General features: G+C 40.7%; 1 protein-coding gene across 3 annotated transcripts in view; it reads left to right on the forward strand.

Annotated features, from left to right (window-relative positions):
- The window catches only part of usp19 (ubiquitin specific peptidase 19), a 31,556-nt gene extending 9,740 nt beyond the window's left edge, over window positions 1–21,816 (forward strand). The window contains exons 6-26 of one of the 3 annotated variants that reach the window (XM_044210843.1): window positions 818–1,190; window positions 1,482–1,638; window positions 1,753–1,824; window positions 2,281–2,396; window positions 4,996–5,234; window positions 5,523–5,715; window positions 6,416–6,549; window positions 6,781–6,939; window positions 7,208–7,318; window positions 7,434–7,544; window positions 7,638–7,739; window positions 7,840–7,980; window positions 8,085–8,203; window positions 8,389–8,532; window positions 10,554–10,942; window positions 11,037–11,147; window positions 11,437–11,653; window positions 14,481–14,633; window positions 14,795–14,961; window positions 15,119–15,294; window positions 17,915–21,816. In XM_044210843.1, coding sequence (XP_044066778.1) covers window positions 818–1,190; window positions 1,482–1,638; window positions 1,753–1,824; window positions 2,281–2,396; window positions 4,996–5,234; window positions 5,523–5,715; window positions 6,416–6,549; window positions 6,781–6,939; window positions 7,208–7,318; window positions 7,434–7,544; window positions 7,638–7,739; window positions 7,840–7,980; window positions 8,085–8,203; window positions 8,389–8,532; window positions 10,554–10,942; window positions 11,037–11,147; window positions 11,437–11,653; window positions 14,481–14,633; window positions 14,795–14,961; window positions 15,119–15,294; window positions 17,915–18,181 — 3,651 coding nt within the window. In that variant the 3' untranslated portion in view covers window positions 18,182–21,816. The remainder of the gene's footprint in view (window positions 1–817; window positions 1,191–1,481; window positions 1,639–1,752; window positions 1,825–2,280; window positions 2,397–4,995; window positions 5,235–5,522; window positions 5,716–6,415; window positions 6,550–6,780; window positions 6,940–7,207; window positions 7,319–7,433; window positions 7,545–7,637; window positions 7,740–7,839; window positions 7,981–8,084; window positions 8,204–8,388; window positions 8,533–10,553; window positions 10,943–11,036; window positions 11,148–11,436; window positions 11,654–14,480; window positions 14,634–14,794; window positions 14,962–15,118; window positions 15,295–17,914) is intronic. The other 2 variants (XM_044210844.1, XM_044210845.1) reach the window with 2 other exon arrangements.
- The last annotated feature ends 354 nt before the right edge of the window (window positions 21,817–22,170 follow it).

The raw sequence follows: 22,170 nt of genomic DNA on the forward strand, positions 1-22,170 counted from the left end.
GCGCAAACAAGACGTTCGGTTGTTTGAGCTGGACATAGCGATCAGATCTTGATTGGATCTCAGTGTAGACACTGGAGACCTATATTAATACCAGGTGTAAATGTAATCAGGTTAAAATCACGTCTAGATACAATCTGGATATGAGACACATTTTAATGCCAACGCTCAGCTGGGTTGCTTTCATTTAGAATGTTATTTAATATTTGTTTACATTAACATATAATTAAGCTATTGCAAATTTGTTGTTTAAATAATAGTGCCTGAATATTAGCAATGTTATAATTTGCGGTCACACAGTACAGTAAATTAATGTTCTCTAAAACAAAAAAACTTATTGAACTACTAAATGTCGTTAACGTTAGCTTAAGCAGCTGGAGTACAGAGCTGTCGGCTGTAACATTAGGGGTTGTCAGTCTGATATTGAATACTGTATTGCTGCAACTGAATAATTTTCGATTAACGCCAAAATCCAAAGATATTAAGTTTACTATCACAGAAGTCTGAGAAAGCCAGAAAATATTCACATTTGAGAAGACGGAACCAGAGAATTGTTGTCATTTGGTTATAAACTGACTTGCGTGATCAGTTGTTTATCAAAATAGTTGTGGGTTATCTGTTGATCGACTAATGGGTTAAGTGACTAGAGATCAAGTTGTCCGTTTTCTTCTTGATAACTGCAGTGATGAGAGGGACAAAGGGAGTTGTGGAAACCCTGCCAAAGGTGAAGAATCCATTGCTCCTAGATATTCACTTGGTCTCCAGTGAACATTCTTCTCTGGAGGTTTTTAGGTAAAATTTCTTGTCTTTTCTCATTCAGGATGCAGAGAAGCGAAACCAGTCTTCAGACAGGTCCGGAGCAACAGCACATGGCAGTGATAGCCAACCAGCAGCTCCCGTCAGCACCACTGACTGCCACAAAGCTGTCGGCTTGGACTCCGCTTCTCCAGAAAAGCTGGGAGATAGAACTGACTCTGAGCCAGAGAAAAAGCCTGTTGGGCAGGAATCAGAGCAGGATTCTCTGATCCGCCAGCATCTTGGATCAAGAGAGGCAGGTTCAGTACCAGCTGTTGGCGTGGCTGCCAAACAAGGCCAGTCACCCTATCTAGCCCAGAGGCAGGGCAGCTGTGATGGAGAGGAGAAGCAGGATCAGTCGAAGGAGGAGCCTCCTCTTGAAATGAAGCAACAAGAAGGTTAGTTGAGAAGGTTTTGGGGATGCAGAGGGCCTTGGGGTTGGATTATCATTCATGTGTTTTGTGTTATGTGTTAAAATTGTCATTGATTGTAAATGAACTGCTTTCCATTTGATTTATATTTGTAGAATCTTTCTACCCACACATTGAAATCTAGTGTATGTGGATAGATGTAGCAATAACAAAGTACTGTATATACACAGTCAGGATTGTTGCTCTTCAGTTTGTCAGCACTGATTTTATTCAGTGGTTAAATATGAATTTGTTGATACCTGTAATCACTTTCTGCAGCCCCAGAGCAGATGGTTAACCTGCAATTTGTGAAGAATGATTCGTACGAGAAGGGTACCGACCTGATGGTGGTTAATGTTTACATGAAGGGGATATGCAGGGACACGGCCAGGGTCATCTTCAGGGAACAGGACTACACGCTCATCTTCCAGACGAGGTAGGTGAATGTGGATATGCTTATAGTAACAGTTATGCCATTTCGCCATGCTTTAATGTCTGTAAAGAAAAACAAACAAACAGTGACTGATCTTTCTGTGTCATCCTTATACAGTGATGCTAACTTTCTGCGGCTTCATTCAGACTGTGGACCAAACACAGTTTTCAAGTGGCAAGTCAAACTCAGGTAACTGTTGCAGTCACTGTTGCCAGTCATGTGTTTTCTAAATGTTTTTCAAATGGAAAAACTTTAAATGGGCAATTTGGGGGTGCAGAGATTACATGTTTCCCTGTGAAATTTTGTGAACTCTAAAGTGGCATAAAGGTTATTTTCAGACATTTGTAGCCATCAGGCCATTCATTAAGCATTGGTCGCCTTTCAAAATTTAACAAAGTGGATAAAAAGTTTGGTCAAAGGAGCAGCTTTTGACGTCTGATCATTAATGACGGTAGTTGACATCCTCTGTGTCATAATTGAAATGTTTAAAATGTCTTTAAAACATTCATTATGTTAATATGATAAAAATCACCCTCAGACTTCAGTGGGTAAAACACTAATAACAGATTGGTGGTGAGCTGTGGTGAGCCTCCTTTTTTAGTCATTTAATCTGATCTGTCTACATTTCTCTCACCCGTGCATCAGGAACCTGATCCAGCCTGAGCAGTGCAGCTACTCGTTCACCCCGTCCCGACTGGACATCACCCTGAAGAAGAGGCACAGTCAGCGCTGGGGGGGTCTGGAGGCCCCTGCCACACAAGGTGTGCTGCCAGGCTTCTACTTGTTAACACTGTGTGGATATAGGCTTTTGATGTTGCATGTGTGGTGAAATGATTCACTCTTGTCTAGTCTTAAAATCAACATACATTATATACACCTCTAGGCAAACACATTTACAACTATATCTTATATATTATTAAACAATATACTTAAAGCTACAGTAAGTATACTATATGATTCAAAGAGCAGGTTTGATACCAATGTGGACTTATTTTTCTCACACAGACAGGTGTGTGTGTGTGTGTGTGTGAGGCAAATGTATGTGTGTATCAGGGAGCTCAATGACAGGAATTTGAACTCTGTAACTTAGCCAGTAAGTAGATACGAGCATACGAGTGCCGGCCTTCCCTGCTAATCTTACAGACTGGGGGGGCAAATTAAAGGAAAAACCTGAGTAAAACAGTGGAGAAACATATCAAATGCAGATGCTTCTGTGCTCCAAGGCTCCCTGAGTAGTTTGGTGAGAATGAAAATGATGTGAATAAAATGCTACGGCCTTTACAGTCACCCGATCTCAACCCAGTTTCACACCTATGAAAGATTTTGGACCAACATGTAAGACAATTCTCTCCATCACCATAACACCAAATTATATAATATAAACTTTCATCTTCACATCTATTTAGTAATGTCTGTGACTGTCTCTGATGCTATATGTCCTTTTGTTACATCTGGCTATGTTTGTTTTACTTTCTATCTGCTGTACTCAGGTTTCTCTTTTGATCTCAGTGATAATACTTGATTAAATAAAGGTTGTATATATAAATGGGGGAATATCTTGTGGAGGAATGTTCATCCCTCCAATAGAGTTCCACAGCAAGGAGCACTAAAGCTGTTCTGGAGGCTCGTTGTGGCCTGACTCCAAACTAAGACACTTCATGTTGATTTTTCCTTTCATTTGTCACCTATCTGTATTTGGCCTGCACGATATGAGGAAAATGTGCGATAATTTGTTCAAGATTGCGACGACGATATGCCTTGAAAGAAATAATCAAATATTGAAGTTTGCATATTAGCTATACAGTTACTATGTTAACCTGGTTGTCTTTAAATTCAGAACAGGAATATTTGTTGTTAAATGTTGTTTCTAGAGCAGCAACAGTAAAGTGTACTACAGCAAAGTCACTATATAAACTCAATATCTCACTGGAAACAAATCTAAAATGTTAATTAAAATAATTAATATTCCTGACATTAAAATACAGATCAAAGTTTAGAAAGACTGAAGAACACAGACATCAGTCAGTATCAGTCCTTCCTCCTGTCGTCTGTCACCCGTCATCCTCCCTCTGTTGCTGCTGTGATTCACTGCAGGTAAGTTACCGCTGGTAGTGGGAGGAGGGGCTGGTTTGTCTCGGCAAGCGGCTAAGTGTACAAGAATTTGCCAATTTTAAGATTTGTGGCAAACTAAGAAACAGTTAGACTACATACAGGCAGCTTTGTTTTAGCTTGTTTGTAACAATTCACTATTAGCCAAGCTTTCTACATGTTTATGCTTGTTGAACAGGTGTATTGGCTTTTTAATCGCAAAGGTTTTATTGCACTTACAGTAATGAGTGTAGTTGTCCTCAATTCGAGTAATCTACGTGTTGTCTTCACTTCACTGTCTCTACTGCGGCTCTGCTGGCCGCTGTGCCTGTGCATGTGGAGGACTCGGACACAGAGAGCAGGCAGAGGCCACAGTGTGATAATAAATACTACGATCTTAGCCCCCGGGCCCGTTTAATACCGGGTTTCCGTACTCCCTAAAATATATTTTTAAGATTTTTCTTATTTATCGCGTTTCAGGCAGTATTTTGCTATGTGTTTATCGCACATGTTCATATCGTGATGCTGATGAAAATATGATTTATCAGTCAGCACTAATCTGTATGTGGCCTGCAGACTGTGTGACCACCTAAGGCTTGGTGCCCATGAAATTCGTCAAAATGGGAGATTTTAGTCACAAAATTAGGATTACATCCTAGTAATTTCCTTGGAAGTTTTCCAAAAAGAGCTATGTAATTTGCTTCTAATTACAGGGAAAAATGGAGACCGTGTTCATTTGGTACACACAGACGCAAGCAAACACATAATTCAAAATATATGGAGAATAAAGTTTCAATAAATGAATACTGAATGTATATTTACTTGGGTTTGAGGGGAGCTTTGCTTTCAAGGAAATTCCTATTTTTCCTATAATTAGTACCAACGGACATACTTCTGACATGCAAACTTCTTAGGAAATAATCTGGAAATTACAGACCTGTACAGTAAGGTGTTACCAAGATTTTCATGTCAACACGGCAAAAGATGGGAATTAACTGATAGTTTAAATTGCAGAAACCACAGGATTTGTTGAAACGACGTGACTTGTCAGCAGTGTTGTATTAACAAAAGAATGAGTGTAAGTCGCTCCAATTTTATGATACGATTGCAGATTATGGGAACGTAATTTTAAAAAAAGTATGCCCTATTGAAAATGCTTTAAATGCTATATTTTAGACACTACAGTTTATAATGATTCATGTCCAGTACTGTCCAGTGTCTTTTTGTTGACCTTCATCTTCTAAGCACAAGCTTCATTCTCCTCTGTTTAAGGTGCAGTGGGTGGCGCCAAGGTCGCTGTGCCATCCAGCCCGACCTGCATGGACAAGAGCCAGCCAGGCAGCAGCCAGCACACCCTCCCAGCCAAGGAGGAGCCTCCGAGGGTCGGGGAGGAGAAACCCAAGGCCCCTAAGGCCTCATCCAGAGTGGAGGATGGCGGTCTGGACACTGTGGCTCCTCGCACTGTCTCTGAGCATGTTGCCATCACCAAGCCAGAGCCCACTGTTACCACGGTGAGTAGAAAGATAAATAATCATCTAAACTGAAGAGACGAGGCAAAGGAAAGTATTGTTGTTTATTCACTGGTTGATTAGGTCTTTTCAGTTTGGCAACATATTATCAGTCTAAGAATAGAAAGGTGTGGAAGAAGATATTTATTATATAGATTTGATGTTTGGATAGTTGTTGAACCAAACTAATTAAAGAAAATTCTATATTGCAGTGTCTAGAAGGCAGAAGTGATGATGAATATGGAATTGGTCTAATTTGTAGAATCGGTGTGTAAATCTTTTCTGTCTCAGCCTAAACCTACCTGCATGGTGCAGCCCATGACTCATGCACCTCCTGCCAGCAATGAGCGCCATGAAGAAGAGGAGGAGAAGAAGGTGTGCCTGCCTGGTTTTACAGGATTGGTCAACCTCGGCAACACCTGCTTCATGAACAGCGTCATCCAATCCCTGTCGAACACCAGAGAACTCAGGGATTACTTCCATGGTAAATGTGTTTGTTTGGGCCTGACCCATAATAAAATACATTCAAATTGGAGTTGGTATATTTTAATGCCATTGAGATAAAAAGCTCTTAATGTTGATCAAATGCATCATTTATTATACTACTTTATAATGCTGCCAAATACCAGTTACCTGTTATGTTGCTAAGAAATATAACAGGATGTGTTTTAGTGGTGCTTAAGTACACAGATAAACAGATAATGCTATGATAATTATTGCCAAAATTAATTCTGGTTATGTTGACATTTAATGAGGACTCAGTAACTTCCAGTAGTTTTATCTGCATAAGCCAGATATACTGTCCTTTCTGTAATTCAAGCATTCAAAACATTGTAATAATTACTGCAAAATCTAGGTCACCTAGTTCTTCGGAAATGATGTATATAGCCAAAGATTAATAGACAATGAATGCTGTAGGGATGATACATTAGCTGCACTCGTAAAAATACAAAGGGCTATAGTTTTGTTTTGTTTTTTTTTACATTCATTATGGCAATAACCAACACGCGAGGAGGAGCCATTCCTGCAACACACAATGTGGCCTGTACATTTAACATGTTTTAAAAACAAATTAAAGATTTACCTCAAGTATTTTTTGTCCATCCATGTGGAAGCCCTCAGTGACTTCTATGGTTGATGTCTGGTTCCATTATCTCATACCTGTATTTTCTGTGCCCCTGCAGATCGAGCATTTGAGGCAGAAATCAACTGCAATAACCCACTAGGAACAGGAGGCAGGCTCGCCATTGGTTTTGCTGTGCTGCTCAGGGCCCTTTGGAAGGGAACACATCATGCCTTCCAACCCTCAAAACTCAAGGTATACAAGCAGCACCCAGATTTTCCATGTGTAAACTAAATATTTCTTATTTGCTGTAACTGCTAAGAAGTGTTTTACTTTGGAAGTGATGAATCTGTCTTTGACCTGAAGAATCAAATTTTTAACATTCACTCTTCCCTCAGGGGAAACTTTTAACGTAGCAAGGACAACATGATCAGTGTTTTAATTTCCCTTTTCTCGCCTTTTTGTCGTTTGTTTGTAACCGTGCAGGCGATTGTGGCCAGTAAAGCCAGTCAGTTTACAGGTTATGCCCAGCACGATGCCCAGGAGTTCATGGCTTTCTTGCTGGACGGGCTCCATGAGGACTTGAACCGCATTCAGAATAAACCTTACACAGAGACGGTCGACTCAGATGGACGACTGGATGAGGTGGGTGTTTTTCTCACCTGTAAAATATCTTGAGGTAATCTGGTTTTGAAGTCTCAAGCAGGAAATAAGTTGCAATTACTGTGATTAGTGACTTGGTTTTGTCAGATGAGCTTACTTTGAACATAAGTTTAAGTACAATTTACACTTAAATCGTTACTTTACACAGGATAACAACAAAGTAAAAGAAACTTATTTTGTTGAAATAACTAACATTCCTTCTAGTCTAGTCAAGCCCTGATCTGATTATGTCTTTTGTCTGTTGGTGCAGGTGGTGGCGGAGGAGGCATGGCAGAGACACAAAATGAGAAACGACTCCTTTATAGTGGATCTCTTCCAAGGCCAGTTCAAATCCAAGCTTGTCTGCCCCACATGTTCCAAGGTAACACACAATAGCTTTCCACAAAATGATTTTCTTTCTTTAAAGTAAATGCTTTGGAGTGATGACTAACCTACCTCTTTTCACCTTCTCCTTACTTCTCTGTCTTCTTCTTCAGGTGTCTATCACCTTCGACCCTTTTCTCTACCTGCCTGTGCCCTTGCCCCAGAAACAAAAGGTGCTCTCAGTTTACTACTTTTCTAAGGAACCTCATAAAAAAACCATCAAGGTAAGATAAAATGAGTGGTTTCCAGTTCCAGAAATGTGGCTTTGCTTTGTTGTGAAAAAATCTAATCTACTTTTATGTATATGTGTGGCTCAGTTTTTAGTGAGTGTGAGCAAGGAGAACTCCAGTACTGCTGAAGTCCTCGAATCCATCTCCAGGAGTGTCAGGGTCAAACCAGAGAATCTCAGACTGGCAGAGGTTAAATATTTAAAATATTCAGGATTTCACACCCTTTCAGAAATGTCTTGCTGAAGGACCCTTGAGGACAAAACTGGACTTGTTTTTTTCCCCCTCTCAGGTGGGGAAGAACCGCTTCCAGCGCATGTTCCTGCCGTCCCATTCCCTGGACACGGTGTCCTCCTCTGACATGTTGTTCTGCTTTGAGGTGCTTTCCAAAGACATTGCCAAAGAGAGAGTGGTATTGCTCAGAGTGCAGCAGGTAATAAAAACCCAAGTCCTGATTTTACGTTTCTACAGCATGTTAAATACGTCAGTGTTTACAGATATTGAGGGGACTTTCTTTGCCCTCTGTTTGCCCTACAGAGACTCCAGGTCCCTAATATCCCTATCTCAAAGTGTGCTGCCTGCCTGAAGCCTCCAGTGTCTGAGGAAGACAAGCTGAAGCGGTGCACTCGCTGCTATCGTGTGGGCTACTGCAATCAGTGAGTTCTACTAGAAAATGTTGTCTCAGCCTTGCACAAAATTACATTATTTTATTAGAAACAGATTTGTTGGGGGGAATAATGTTTTCAAATGTACACTGAGGCATCTGTCATTTTCTTCTTAAGTTAACTCCATTAATTTTTCTATAAACAACGTCACAACTCTTGTGTTCTTCACTTCCCAGAGTGTGTCAGAAGACCCACTGGCCCAATCACAAAGGTCTGTGTCGACCCAACACAGAGAACGTGGGCCTGCCCTTCCTGGTCAGCGTGCCAGAGTCTCGACTCTCCTATTCCCGTCTCACCCAACTATTAGAGGGTTACTCCAGGTACACAGTCTAACTTACAGTCCTTGGTGCTCGTCATCATTTAAAATATAACATGGCCCACACATATAATTGTTAGGACAACTTAGTAAGATATTTTCTGTGACTAATCTGTGTATAGCTCCTTTTGGACATGCACCTTGTTACGTAAATGTGACTGCAATTTAACATGTTGGTCTCATGTCTGAATAAACGCTTGAGTCATGAAGTCATGAAGGCAGTGTTATTAGGTCAGACCTAGTAACATCTCCACAACACGGACAAGTCTGAATTAAATGCTGTCAGCCTTGTTTGCCTTATTAAGAGCACTGTAGTGATAATCACTCAGTTATCGTCTCTTAAAGGGACAGTTCACCCCAAACTCAAAAATACATATTTTTCCTCTTACCCGTTGTGCTATTTATCCATCTAGATTGTTTTGACGTGAGTTGCCGAGTTTTGGAGATATCGGCCGTAGAGATGTCTGCCTTTTTTTTAATATAATGGGACTTTACATACATAATGTGCAAGTCCCAGCTGAATGTCTTTTCATTCTGTTTGTGCACTGTCTGTCGTTATAACATACAGACAGCAGAATTCACTATCAAATGTTAAATTATTAAATTAATGAGAAAATATAGTCAGGGATGTTATTTCTAAAATGTCTTTGTATCTAATGGTGGGCTACCGGGAGTCATTACACACCTATAAACTAAAAGTGGGATTGTTGCCACAGTGGATTGTTGGGCACAGGTGGACTCATGATGGGCAAGTCTCGGTTTTAACAAAAATTTGAATTAGTAATTTTTAATTGGTTAATCCATCCATCCATTTATGCCACTATCCAGGTCACATTTGTTTAATTAAGTATATCATTAGGAATTATCGTTATAGCCTTCTGGGAAATACAAAACAATATGTGATCTAACAATAATAAATAATTCTCGGTTGGGTTGGGCTGATGTAAAAATGTTCAAACCGGTTTGATATTAAGCCAAAGAACGGACTGGTATACAGAATTTTGCCACAAGGTGTTGCACGTGACTCAGCCGCTCCCTAGTGAAACATAATGAGAGCCCATGAATGAGAGTGGAGTTGCAAGTCAGTGAGTTTTCCACAACACGTTCCTGCAAATGTTTCACAATAAAAGCCTTGTTAAGAAATTAAGGCTTTCTGTTCACTGAAACGCAAGGGGGCTATCTGAAACGGATACAGGAAGTGTTGAGTTTGTATGAAGTATGCAGCGTAATGCAGTAACTTTAACAGGACAAACGGGAGCGGATCAAAACAAGGCTTCTTACTTGCCTTTTAATCTGCTACGTTACTGACTGTTCTGACAAACTATAGCTGACTAGCTACCTTGCTAACATAGCAAACAGATGTGATAAGCATCAGTGTCATGATGGTTGTCAGGGACAGGGTTATATTAGAGTTATATTGAAAAGGGAAAATGATAGGGTCATTGTTTATTAACTTTCCAGCAATGTATTTCACAAAGTAGTTAGCAATTTACCATGAAGACACTGCTTGACTCCGCACCACCGTCTGCTCAGCTGTGATGTGTACATGTGCTGGACTGAGTAATTTAAGTTTGCTCTTTTATGTTCCAAAATGCAAATCTTTTTTGTGTCTGTTCAGAACATGGTGGCTTATGTTACATTGGTAATTGTCATTTTTGTGCTGTTTTAACCATTAGTGAGGTGGCTGTTGCTTTTCTCGACACCAGCTGTAGAATATCATTAGAGTTGACATCGCTGAGAGCTGATTCTTGTCTCTTTTTAATTGGCCAGAACATCTCATGATGACAAATGCTAGCTTGTAGACCGGACCGGACCAGCAAAACCTAGACTGACCCAACCCTAACTCTAGCCATGTGTCTGAATGACAAAAAGCTATAATTTTAACAGACAGATGAATCTACTAGCGTATATTCAGGAGAGATGAATAAGTATGCATTGTTCATGTCAGTTCAAGATCACTGTAAGGAATCACTCACGTATATAATGTTGTGATCTGTTAATGTAATCTCCCTAATGTCTGTGCAGGTTTTCCGTAAACGTGTTCCAGCCTCCTTTCCAGTCAGGCAGGTTATCCCCCGAATCATCCCAGTGCCGGGTTGACCTCCCCCCAATGCCAGCAGGCTCTCCTGAGGGTCTTGGGCCAGGGGATGAGGCCATGGGTGGAAGCAGTACTGTAGGAGTAGGTGATCTGGAGCTGGAGAGTCACTCGCTGCTTCCTGAATCCCAGGCAGAGTATGCTCAGGCCTCAGCCCTCCACTCTGGGGAGCCAGATACCCTCTCCTCCCAGACCTCACTCTCCACCACGCGGACCACGGATTCAGGATTCTCTGAGCCAATCTCTTCTACTTCCTGCTGCTCTTTGGACCCTCATGCTGAAAAAGAGACGTCCTGTGAGAAGGCAGTACGGCCAGAAGGTAATAACAAAGCTATTAACGGTCAGATGCTTCAGTATTACTGTGATTGTTATTTTTTTGTCTCTACATCCTCATTTTTGCCATTTTTTTGTAGCTGCAGTAACAGGGTATCAGCATCCAAGTGAATCAGCATCAGGTCATGCCAGTCAGTTCTACATAGCTCTGCTGGACTCTAACAACAAGGAACAGAGGCTGGATGAGAAAGGTACGGCCAGAATTGTCTTAAGTTTAGTTGAATCCCTAGCCATCCCATTTCCATATTCAATCGATTTTTCTTTCAGAGAGGTGTTGATTTACTGTAACTCTATCATATTGTTTAAGACAGTGGTTTGTGGTGTTTTATTCCACTAAGTTGCAAAGCTTAGTGAGTTTTTCTCATGTCTGGACACACTCTTTTCTGCTGTGTGTATTGTTACTTAAGATTGTACATAAAGAAAGAAATAGTCCCAACAGACCAGCATTGTTTTTATCCATCCCCCCCAAACCCTCTGCAGAGGATGCATTGACGGACCTCCCTGAAGACTCGCTCCTGGAGCTGGTGTGGAAAAACAATGAGCGTCTGAAGGAGTACGTCCTGGTGAGCTCCAAGGAGCTGGAGTATGAGGAGGACCCCGGCTCTCTGAGTGAGACAGCCAGAGCAGGACACTTCACCCTGGAGCAGTGCCTCAACCTCTTCACAAAGCCAGAGGTTCTGGCACCAGAGGAGGCATGGTACGGATCTTTTGATTGTATAATCTAAAATGATGCAACATTGTCTCTATCCTGTCTCTTTGGCTTTGGTTTCTTTCTTGTTTCCCACTGTCCAGTGTTGCATTCTCACCACCTTTTTTGGAGTAGTATATTCAAACTTTGGAGAATTTCCTAATTTTTTTCCAGTTTGAATGGTCACATACCAATAGGATTCGGCTACTCTCTAAATAATAATACAGAAACTCATGACAATTGTGAGACACAAATGAACCAACTAGAGCAAATGAGCCCAAAATAGAGACTCAGTTGACACCTGATAGCTGGAAGCTGCTCATGATGGGAGGGTGACAATAACTGAACTAAATGAGGGCAAACTGTAGTCTGGACTAATGTTCATTTTACAACTAAAACTACAAATTATTTTTAATTATCAATTAATCTGCCGACTATTGTCTTCATTACGTATGCAGGGCTCAACAATAAGGATTGCCCGGGGCAAGTAAATCTAGCAACTCACTTGCCCAATCAGGCAAGTGGTAAAAAATAATTTAACATATATTTTTCCGGAGCTGATGAAGTAGCTAAGGAGTGAGCCCTCTCACTTCCTTCTCATCTCTGTTGAGAGTTGTACATACCGGTCCGGCACTAAATCATGAAAGACCGTAGTATTATCCCGCTCACTGCAGCTTCTCCTGCTGTCTGTGTCGGGGCTGGGCCGAGCTCCTCCACACACACACACACACACACACCGACGGCTGTCAGCAGAACAGACGGTTTGCCACAAATCTTAAAATTTGGCAAATTCTTGTAAACTTACTGCTGCCTGAGACAAACCAGCCCCTCCTCCCTCTACCAGCGGTAACTTAGAATCAGAAATACTTTATTGATCTGCGAGGGGAAACTCTTTTGTTACAGCTGCTCGCCTTTACGTCAGTGCACACAGGAATAGAAGTTCTAAGTGAATCAAAATATAATGTGGCACTCTGTGGTGCATTTTGGGGGGGATGAGTCTTCCACTGAAGGTACTCCTTTTGTTTGACCAGCACGTCATGGAGTGGGTGGGAGACACTGTCCAAGATGGCATGTAGTTTGGCCAGCATCCTCCTCTCTGACACCACCGACAGAGAGTCCAGCTCCACCCCCACAATGTCACTGGCCTTACAGATCAGTTTGTTGAGTCTGTTAGCGTCCACTACCCTCAACCTGCTGCCCCAGCATGCAACAGCATACAGGATAGCACTGGCCACCGCAGACTCATTAAACATCCTCAGCATTGTCCGGCAGATGTTGAAGGAGCTTGAGTGTTCTTAGCCCAGTCCAGTTTATTGTCCCTGTGTACTCGTAGGTACTTGTAGTCCTCAACAATGCCAACACTGACCCCCTGGATGGAGACCGGGGCCACTGGTGCCTTGGCCCTTTGTAGGTCTACAACCAGCTCCTTAGACTTTGTCGCATTGATCTGCAGATGGTTCTGCTCGCACCATGAGACAAAGTTCCCCACCACAGCCCTGTACTGTCTTATGAACAACCTTAACTGCAGTGAATCGCAGCAGCAGCAGCAGAGGGAGGAGGACAGGAGGAAGAACTGATACTGACTGATGTTTAGAAAGAATGAAGAACGCAGACATCACTCAGTATATTGTCAGGAATATGATTTATTTTATTGACATTTTAGATTTGTTTCCAGTTAGATATTATTGAGTTTATATAGTGACTTTGCTATTGTAAACACTGTTGCTGCTCTAGAAACATTTAGTTCTATTTAAAATATTTAATTACAATCCTGTTCTGAATTTATTCTTTTTTTAAATAATTTTTTTTAAAGCAATTATTTAGTAATAAAAAGGAACCGATAAGAGCATTGATAAGAATAGTAGTATCAATAAAAACGATATTGCTTATTTTGTCTGACCAACACACCAAAACTTAAAAGATATTCACATTAAACTGATATAAAACAGAGAAAAACTGCAAATCCTCATGTTGGAGAAGAAGGAACTGAAGAATGTATGGCATTGTTGCTCGAAAAAAAGTTGATCAATTCAATATATATTCAAAGTTTATTTTTCTGTTCTAATCTATTAATTGACTAATCATTTCAGCTCTTGTTCATATTCAACTGTATTCATGTTTGTTTTAACTAGTATAATGATGCTTAGCTAAGATTACATGCACTGGAATTAGATTAAATCAAAACAAACCAAATTGCAGCAAATTCAACTTTTAGTAATACACTATACTGGTCATATTGTTTTGAGATTAAATTTCATTCTGCAAATAATATGCATTTCTAGTTTGTAAATAATTAATATACTCATGAATTATGCTGTGGCTGGTTCAGTAGTTGTAGAACAAATCAGTGAACCTCAAAAAGAACTTACTGTATTCATTTTTACTCTTTGCCGTTTAGGTTGTAAGTTTATTGCAGATAACGGGACCTAGACTAGGAGATGCTTTAATGCTCATGAATGAGCATTAAAGCATAGTTAGCAATAGTTCTGTTGCAGACGCAGACCCCACAGCCCTTTATGGTTCGAGACTGAAGCAGATCCTAGCAGTGAGTACTTGAGGATGGGGTCTCAGCCTGCCAAAGCATACAAAGAAACGCGTATTAAACCATCTGTTAAAGCCGTATTCAACGATGGCCTTGGCCTCCTGGTTGCTAAAAGTCAGAATGCGTTCCGTTATACCTGCTTGCAAGTCTAGTTATATGTGCCATTTGCTTATTTTCAACCTCAAACCAACTGACTCGTTTCATCACTTAACTGTAGTGTTTTTGGTCCTTTTTCACTGGGGAGCAGGGCAATGTAGAACAGTGGTCTGTATCCACACTCTTTCTGTTTTTAAGGTACTGTCCAAAGTGCCAGCAACACCGAGAGGCCTCCAAGCAACTGCTGCTGTGGCGTCTGCCCAACGTTTTGATCATCCAGCTCAAACGCTTCTCCTTCAGGAGCTTCATCTGGAGGGATAAGATCAATGATATGGTTGACTTTCCCGTCAGGTAAATGCACAGTAAAAAGTTTCCACCACATATCCATCTGCAACACACTTATTTTTACTTAATTTAACATAAAAAGATGTGATATTTTTCACATCCAGGTCTTCAAGCACCGTGGTAACCCATTTCCATAACACAGGCTCTAATATAATCTTGTCTTGTAGGAATCTGGATCTGAGTAAGTTCTGTATTGGCCAGAAAGATGAGATGCAACAACCCCCTATCTACGACTTGTATGCAGTCATCAACCACTATGGAGGAATGATAGGAGGCCACTACACGGCATACGCTCGCCTGCCCAGTGACAAGAACAGCCAGCGCAGTGATGTTGGTGAGTGTGCAATCAGTGAGGTTTATTCCCAACTTTATGTAACTCTTGGTAGTTCTGACAAGTGTTCTATGCTCTTCTTTTTCTATTCTCTTCTACAACACCGGTTGCCAACCTCTCTTCCCTTTCTCCTCCTCTACCCATCCTCCCTGTCCCACAGGCTGGCGTCTGTTTGATGACAGTACTGTGACAATGGTGGAGGAGAGTCAGGTGGTGACGCGCTATGCCTACGTACTGTTCTACCGACGACGAAACTCCCCCGTGGAGAGGCCGCCACGCTTTCTCAGGCCTGTAGGAGCAGAGTCGCCCACTGCTGCAGGAGCTACTGCCAGCCAGGTGAGGGCGCCACAACAATAAGAGACAGAAGATCCATGTCTATAGAACAGCCTTTCACATTGGAATGTTGTAGCCAAGGTTAAGCCTTTGTCCAAGGTTATAATATCCCTTGGCTAACGCACATTTTACATTTTTATCTTTTTTAACCTTTTGGTGAGAAGTTGACCCCTGATATTCAGTTTAATTTTCAGGATTTCACACTGTACATACATCTTTCTCTACACACAGCATTACTGGTGATCAGAATCCAATTTAACAGGTTAATAAAAGCCACACTAACTATTTATTTAAAATGCCAGTGTTGGCAGTGCAGTCCGGGGTTAAATGGAGGGTGTATAAATGGTTTAGCTTGGGGGGGAAGTGTTTAACTGCAGCATCACAATTAATGCAATGAATGTGTTTCTCATCCGTGAAATTTGACTTAATAGGAGAATCTGTTTGCAGATACATCCCATTACAATGAGGGCAGGGCTCCAGACTAACTTTTTCGACTAGTAGCACTGGTGCTCCCTACTGAAACTTTTAGGAGCACCAACACAAAATTTAGGAGCACCACTTAATACGACATGCAATGCAACCCATTCAAATTTTTGCACTGGCATTCTGGCTCTGGCTAAATCTACTGTCCACTGCAGATGCACTATTCACAACCTGGATGAGTAACTAGTATAAATTTGTGTATTAGTAGAATATTATATAGCCTACCGCTAGTATTAATTCCAGTTGGACAATACAGCTGTTTAAGAAACACAACCAACCTTCATTAAATCCTTGTGCAAGACAAATGGTCTACATTGGCAGTTAGTCTCTAATTTGTTAATGCTAAGTACTACCTTGTCAATAACCATAACCATTCATGCATAACAATGAGTTCAACATTTAGAAAGTTTATTGTAGCACGTCAACCTTTTTTTTAATGTCCCGCCCTATCCAGGCTGTGATTGGTCGGTTCACGAAAAGTGTCATTGACAAGCGCATCGACTTTATGAAAAGGTGAACAGGTTTCAACAAAAGGCACCCGATATAGCTAAATAGCCAGCTAGCCAAACCCAAACCTTGCTGATCTTATCCCTGTTGTCTTCTGTCTTACGGCGTCAGCTGCAAAACCTTGCCTAACAGTTGAACTGGTATTGAGGATCTTGAGGAGGAGGTGGGCTGGTGCACAATCAAAGTGGGCCGACGACGCGTCTCGCTCGCTCTTGTTTTGTATAATGGGTTACTCAAGCGGCCCACAGAGCGACCAGCCCACCTCAGCCCATTTCTCCCGTCGCTGGCAATGGCCAGTCCGACTATAGGAGGGTCTGAATGATCTTTTCTTTTGAAAAATGAATCGCTAGTTTGTTTCATTGTCACCAAAAGGGCCACACGAGGGCACTTACGGACCAGACACAGGTAGCTACGCACAAACACACGCACACACACACACACACACAGGGAAGGTGAGTCCCCACAATGTGACTGTACACACCAATTCTCGTTCCCTCCTGGTATTTCACATGATATAAGATGATGATTTAAAAAAACAAAAATGGGGGAAATATTTGCAAGTCGCACTGGTGCTCCTAAAATTTAGTAGCACTGTCTCCAAAAATGGTCGCAAAATGTAACTAAATGGTCGCAGTCTGGAGCCCATCAGTTTGTGCCTGCTGTGTTAAAATCCACCTTTCATGGGGTTTGGGATATTGAAAAATGTGTCAGCCACTAATCAGGAATTAATCTTGACAAGAGATCCTGCTGTGAGATCCTTAATTACTACAGCCCAGTAGGTTCATAATGGAAAGACCCATCACTGAGACGGTCTGTTAAACTTAACTCAACAAACCTCAGCTGTCAGGCAGCATTAGCATCTTGTGACATTTAATTATTTGTAGCTTCAGTGGAGTGCAATGCTTTAATTTAATAGAATGTAAGAATTTCTGTTCAATTGATGAGCCTGAGAGAGAGCTGTGAACGCGCTTAATCATTTGCAAATCCATATGGAGTCGAAGATAAGTGTGGAAAAAATTGCAGAGCATGATTTCTTTCACTCTTGATGTCCCCAGTTTCTGACTTCTGCCTCTCTGAGGATACTCTTTTAAATTCGGTATCCAGATGAGATTTTCCTCTCTGTGCAGACATTAAACGAGCAGTTTTTGTCACATAAGTTGTCACATGTAACCTCGTGATGCTGAGAGTGACATGAGACGGGAAGAATGGTTATCCTGTTAAACCATACATACACAAAGATCTTTTCTCTAACTTATTTTCCATTATTTTAAAAGCAACTTAACAGTTTTGCAGTGAATGTATTTTTGTGTTTTAGCAGGAAAGGGCTTGAGGAGAACAGTTAAGATGTTGTTGTGCTTGATTTACTCAACTGTGTGTTTACTTTTAAATCGTGTGAAGTTCCTGCACACTTAACCGTCTGATTTCTGAAAGGAAAAAAGCCTCTCAAACTGTCCCAGTTTGTCCCTAAACTATCAACAGAGAAGGCATGTAGTTAGCTCTTTACAAATCACTGTAATCACCAAGGTTGATTTGATACTGTGAGGTAGACCAGCTAAATGTTTCTAATTGTAATCATAGTATTTGTTAGACCAGCCTTTTCCCAGAAGCTGACACCGGTTTCCGCCAATCGCAGGCCTCTCTAATATGGCAGGAACTGGAGGAAGAAGAGGAAGGGCTCGACGAAGGGCCCCGCGGACTGTTCCGCTCTGCGCTGCGGAGGGGACAAATGGCGAGGAACAGAGATGAGGAAGACGAAGACAGAACTGAAGGGTCTGCGCGACGACACCGCAGGCAGACGATGTCGGACTATCCCGACGATGACTGTGTGCGATACTTTGTTCTGGGCACCCTGGCAGCCGTGTTTGCTCTGTTCGTCAATTTGGTCTACCCTCTTCTTTAGAAATCCAACTGGACCTGAGCGGTGGCTAGTTGGTGTCTTGCTTTGACCTGGGCATTCAGAAATATGAATGTGAGGCTGGTCAAACAAGGAGAGGTTAGATAGGAAACTTGGGAAGAGGCAGTTTAAGTTTTAATACTTACCCCTCCTCTTGAGTAAGAACTGAGTAAGTCATACATTAATGGTTGTCCATTCTACCCAACACTACAAAACATGAAGTGTATGTTTAACTTTACATGGCTCAACCCTTTAAAATACTTGGGGCACTATTTCTCACATGAAAACACACTGAGTTTAATGGGACAGCTAAAATGTCCCCGTCATCCATAAGAAAACCTTGTAGTTAAAGCTGCAGCAGAATGATACTCTCAGCATACAGTGGCGGTATATTGAGGGTAAACTATTCACTACACTGCCTCTTTGCATTGTATCGACTCTTCCAATGTACTTTTGCTTTTCAACAATTTTGCTGGTGTTTGAAAATAATTCTCAGATGATGAGCTCTGACAGGCTTAATCACATACACTAATATTTAATCCTGGAGCTACATAGTTTAGTGTGAAAGTTCATTCTTGACCTTTGAAACAGTAGTTGGACAAAACAAAAAATCTTAACTTAAGGACCAGGAAGGCCACGAGATATGGTTCAAAGCTCTGAGAAAAGCTAAAGTAAGTAGACCTCTTTAGTTAAGATTTTTTGTCAAAGAAACTATATAGTTGTACAATAATGTATTAAATGCTTATAAGCTGAGAATTGTGGCAAAATGGTTCTAGTACAAAAAGAAACTTGCTTTAGAGCTACAGAGGAAGCCACTGTTATGGTCCTTCTTTTGTTTTTATTGCACTACACTTGTAAGAAGATAAGATTGTAAATTCCTGCAGTACAAATGTATATGTGAGAAGAGGCACTTCAACAGTGACACATTTTCAAACATTAGATCATGAAGCAAGGAGAACGCTTTGTTTTTTGTGTGACCAATTGCTGTTGCCTTTTTATGTCCTTAAATAGAAAACAAATTGATTTACGGGCCTTAAAATTGCTGTTTGTGTCCGGCCACCATCGTGTTTTTTAAATGGCTTCTTTCAGTAGTATGTACTGAAGTTAACTGTATTTTGATATTTTTATTTTCCATAGTATTGAAATGCTTGTCAAAAGTATGTATTAGTTGGTTTTTATTTAACATTTTTAAGCCATAGCCAGGTGAGGGTTTATAATTCTCAGGATGAAATGTAGTAAACAATGACATGTTGCTCTCTGTCTTTTTTTTTTAAATCCTACAAAAGAAGATGAGAAATTTTCTGACAATACTGTCTTGTCACAGCCCAGTTAAACTAGGAGTTTGCAATTATTAATTAAGGAATAACCGTCCACCTCTGAATGTAATGTTTTTCGATGTGTTACACTGTTTGGAGTGGAAAGCTCCAGAGTTATTGATTATGGACAGTTTTGGAGCTGTAAAACATTGAATTTGAATTGAACTGTGTACAGTTCTACCTGTAAAGTATTTTGATATTGTCTTCATGAAACAGTCAATTTCTTGTTCATTTTTGCTTTAATTTAAAAAAAGATCTGGATGGTTTTATTGCAGCAGCAGCAGTTAAAATATGAAGGGTTTTTAACTCCTTTTTAAAGTCTTGAACACTTTCTGAGACTCCAAACTGTCCATAGATCATTTCTTTACTCGGCTTCCTCAGTGATTGTGAGTGTGTATGTGGGTCTCAGGGAAATCCCAGTGCTCTACCTGTTTGCCTTAAATGCTCGGCATAGCTCAGAGCACCGTCAGACTGTGTATACTTGACTCAGATATATGCAAGGCTGAAGTCCCTCTAGTTTTAAGAGTTTGTGAATTGTATGAAATCTCCCGGTACCCAACATAAACAGCAGCAGTGGGTGGGATCAGCGGATGTTAAACTCAGATCTAACAGTTGAGGTTGAACTTAAAGGGGTTTTCGGCACACACTGCGCTGATTTTAAACATCTAAATGCTTTTGGGTTTTTGTTAAGTTGACTGGATTTAAATTGACCTGACTGAAGGATGGAACTATGTATGTGTGTAGTCTGCTATAAAAAGTTAATTGGAATAATCATGACTTGTATTTTGTGAGGAAATTAACTAAGGTCTCTATATGAAATATACTGATTAAAATTATTGCAAGTACTGTATTTTTAAGAAAATCATTATCATTTTCATTTCCCTGCAATAATGTGTCTAGATACCTCCATCTAAATGCTGCTTTCTAAGACTTTTGGAAATAAAATCTCCATCTGTTTATTCTGTTTTGTATATTATTAATGTTATGTTATGTCCTCATCGTTTTCTCCAAACAGATGAAATCTTCCAGATAACTAAACCAGCATTATTTACCGTTAACACTGGTTTATTTTACAGGCCTCTAGCCAATCACTGTTTGGGACAGACCTGGATCCTGAAGGACCACCTACGTTGACCCCAGAGGTTCCCTCTGACCTCTTCGCCCACTCGGGAGAGTGCGCCGTGCCATCCTACAGCAACATGGAGGAGGTGGACTAGTCATGGTGAGGACTAAAGGAACTACAGATCCGAGCTGGTGATCCAGGGAGGTCCCAAGTGGAAGCTACTCCTCAGCTAAAGACACTTCAGTGCTCTCTAATTACACCGACATCTGAATCGGGTGTCAAAACAACGCCACAATGCTAGAAGATCTGGAGGTGGTCTTTGAGGATTCGACTGCACTCGTCAAAGACCTTCAGATGCACATAGAGACGTGTACTCAGTACTAACTAAACACTCACATCATTGATATACTCACATTAATATACTTACCCATTGATAAACACTTAACAAGCTGTATATGTAACTATATTCATCCAGTCCATATAGAAACACACACACACACACACACACACACCTACACCTATAATCTCGGAGCTCCTGTTAGCAGCTCATTATAATCTGCTGCTACACAAGTTCATCCTCAACCACCTAACAGAGTTCAGTGGAGTGCCTGCCAGGCTTCCACGCACCAACGCACCTTGTGGTCTGGTTTCAAGCTAAAAACCTCACTGCTAACCTTGACCAGACCTGTTAATTCCTGGCTAAAACTACAGTCGATTCATTAGGGTACATTTTAGGAGCTTGAGTGAAGATTGTTGTAATGTGTGTAAATCTTTTTTTTTTTTTTTCTTTGTTTTGTTTTTTGAGGTATTGCCTGGTTTGATTCGTTTGTGCCAGGCTGTTCTGTAACTTGGATTGGAATTGTAGCAACTGATGTAAAGGAAAAAAACGAGACTGGTGCTGACCTGCTACTTTTTATTAATACAGGGCACACGCAATTTGTTTGTTTTTTGTTTTTGTTTTTTTGTCGCTTTATAAACTTCATTTGGCTTCTGTTGATGTATCGTATTATTATATTTCTCATTATTTGTATTGATGCAATTGTCAAAGGCTTTCAGTATAAACTGAAATGTGCATGACTGCATGCCCCTCCCCCCCCAAAATTTTGCTACATTTTATTGTTTCAGTTTTGCGTGAGTTGTCCAGTCTCACCCCTCCCCTCCTTTGTAATGGACTGCGTGTATAAAGTGGGGATCATTAAGAATACTGCTGTGGATACATATAAATGGTTAATATAAATAAAAACAATTTTGGGAACTACTGACATTAGTGTTTTCTTTCAGTCATAGCAGACATGATAAACTATTCTTGTATAATTATGTTAAAACATGGCTGCCAGCTTTTGTCATAGTTCCATGTCTGTGGCTTTCATAGTAGTGCTATGAGCCAAAACTGTTGTCAAGTATCAGTACTGTGTGGGTATGTACAAACACTATGATTTACACTTTACTATACTTTTTTAAGCTTTATTGAAAGCAGTCATAAATCGATAATGCAAATACAGAAACATATATAAATGTATAAAAACAAAAAGAGGAAAATGGCCTTTTTAACAGTAGAGATTTTGACATGTCACAGTAGGAGAAGCACACGTGAGCGGTAACTCAAACATAGAAAT

Source organism: Siniperca chuatsi, linkage group LG10 (assembly GCF_020085105.1).
Source record: "Siniperca chuatsi isolate FFG_IHB_CAS linkage group LG10, ASM2008510v1, whole genome shotgun sequence".
NCBI lineage: Eukaryota > Metazoa > Chordata > Actinopteri > Centrarchiformes > Sinipercidae > Siniperca > Siniperca chuatsi.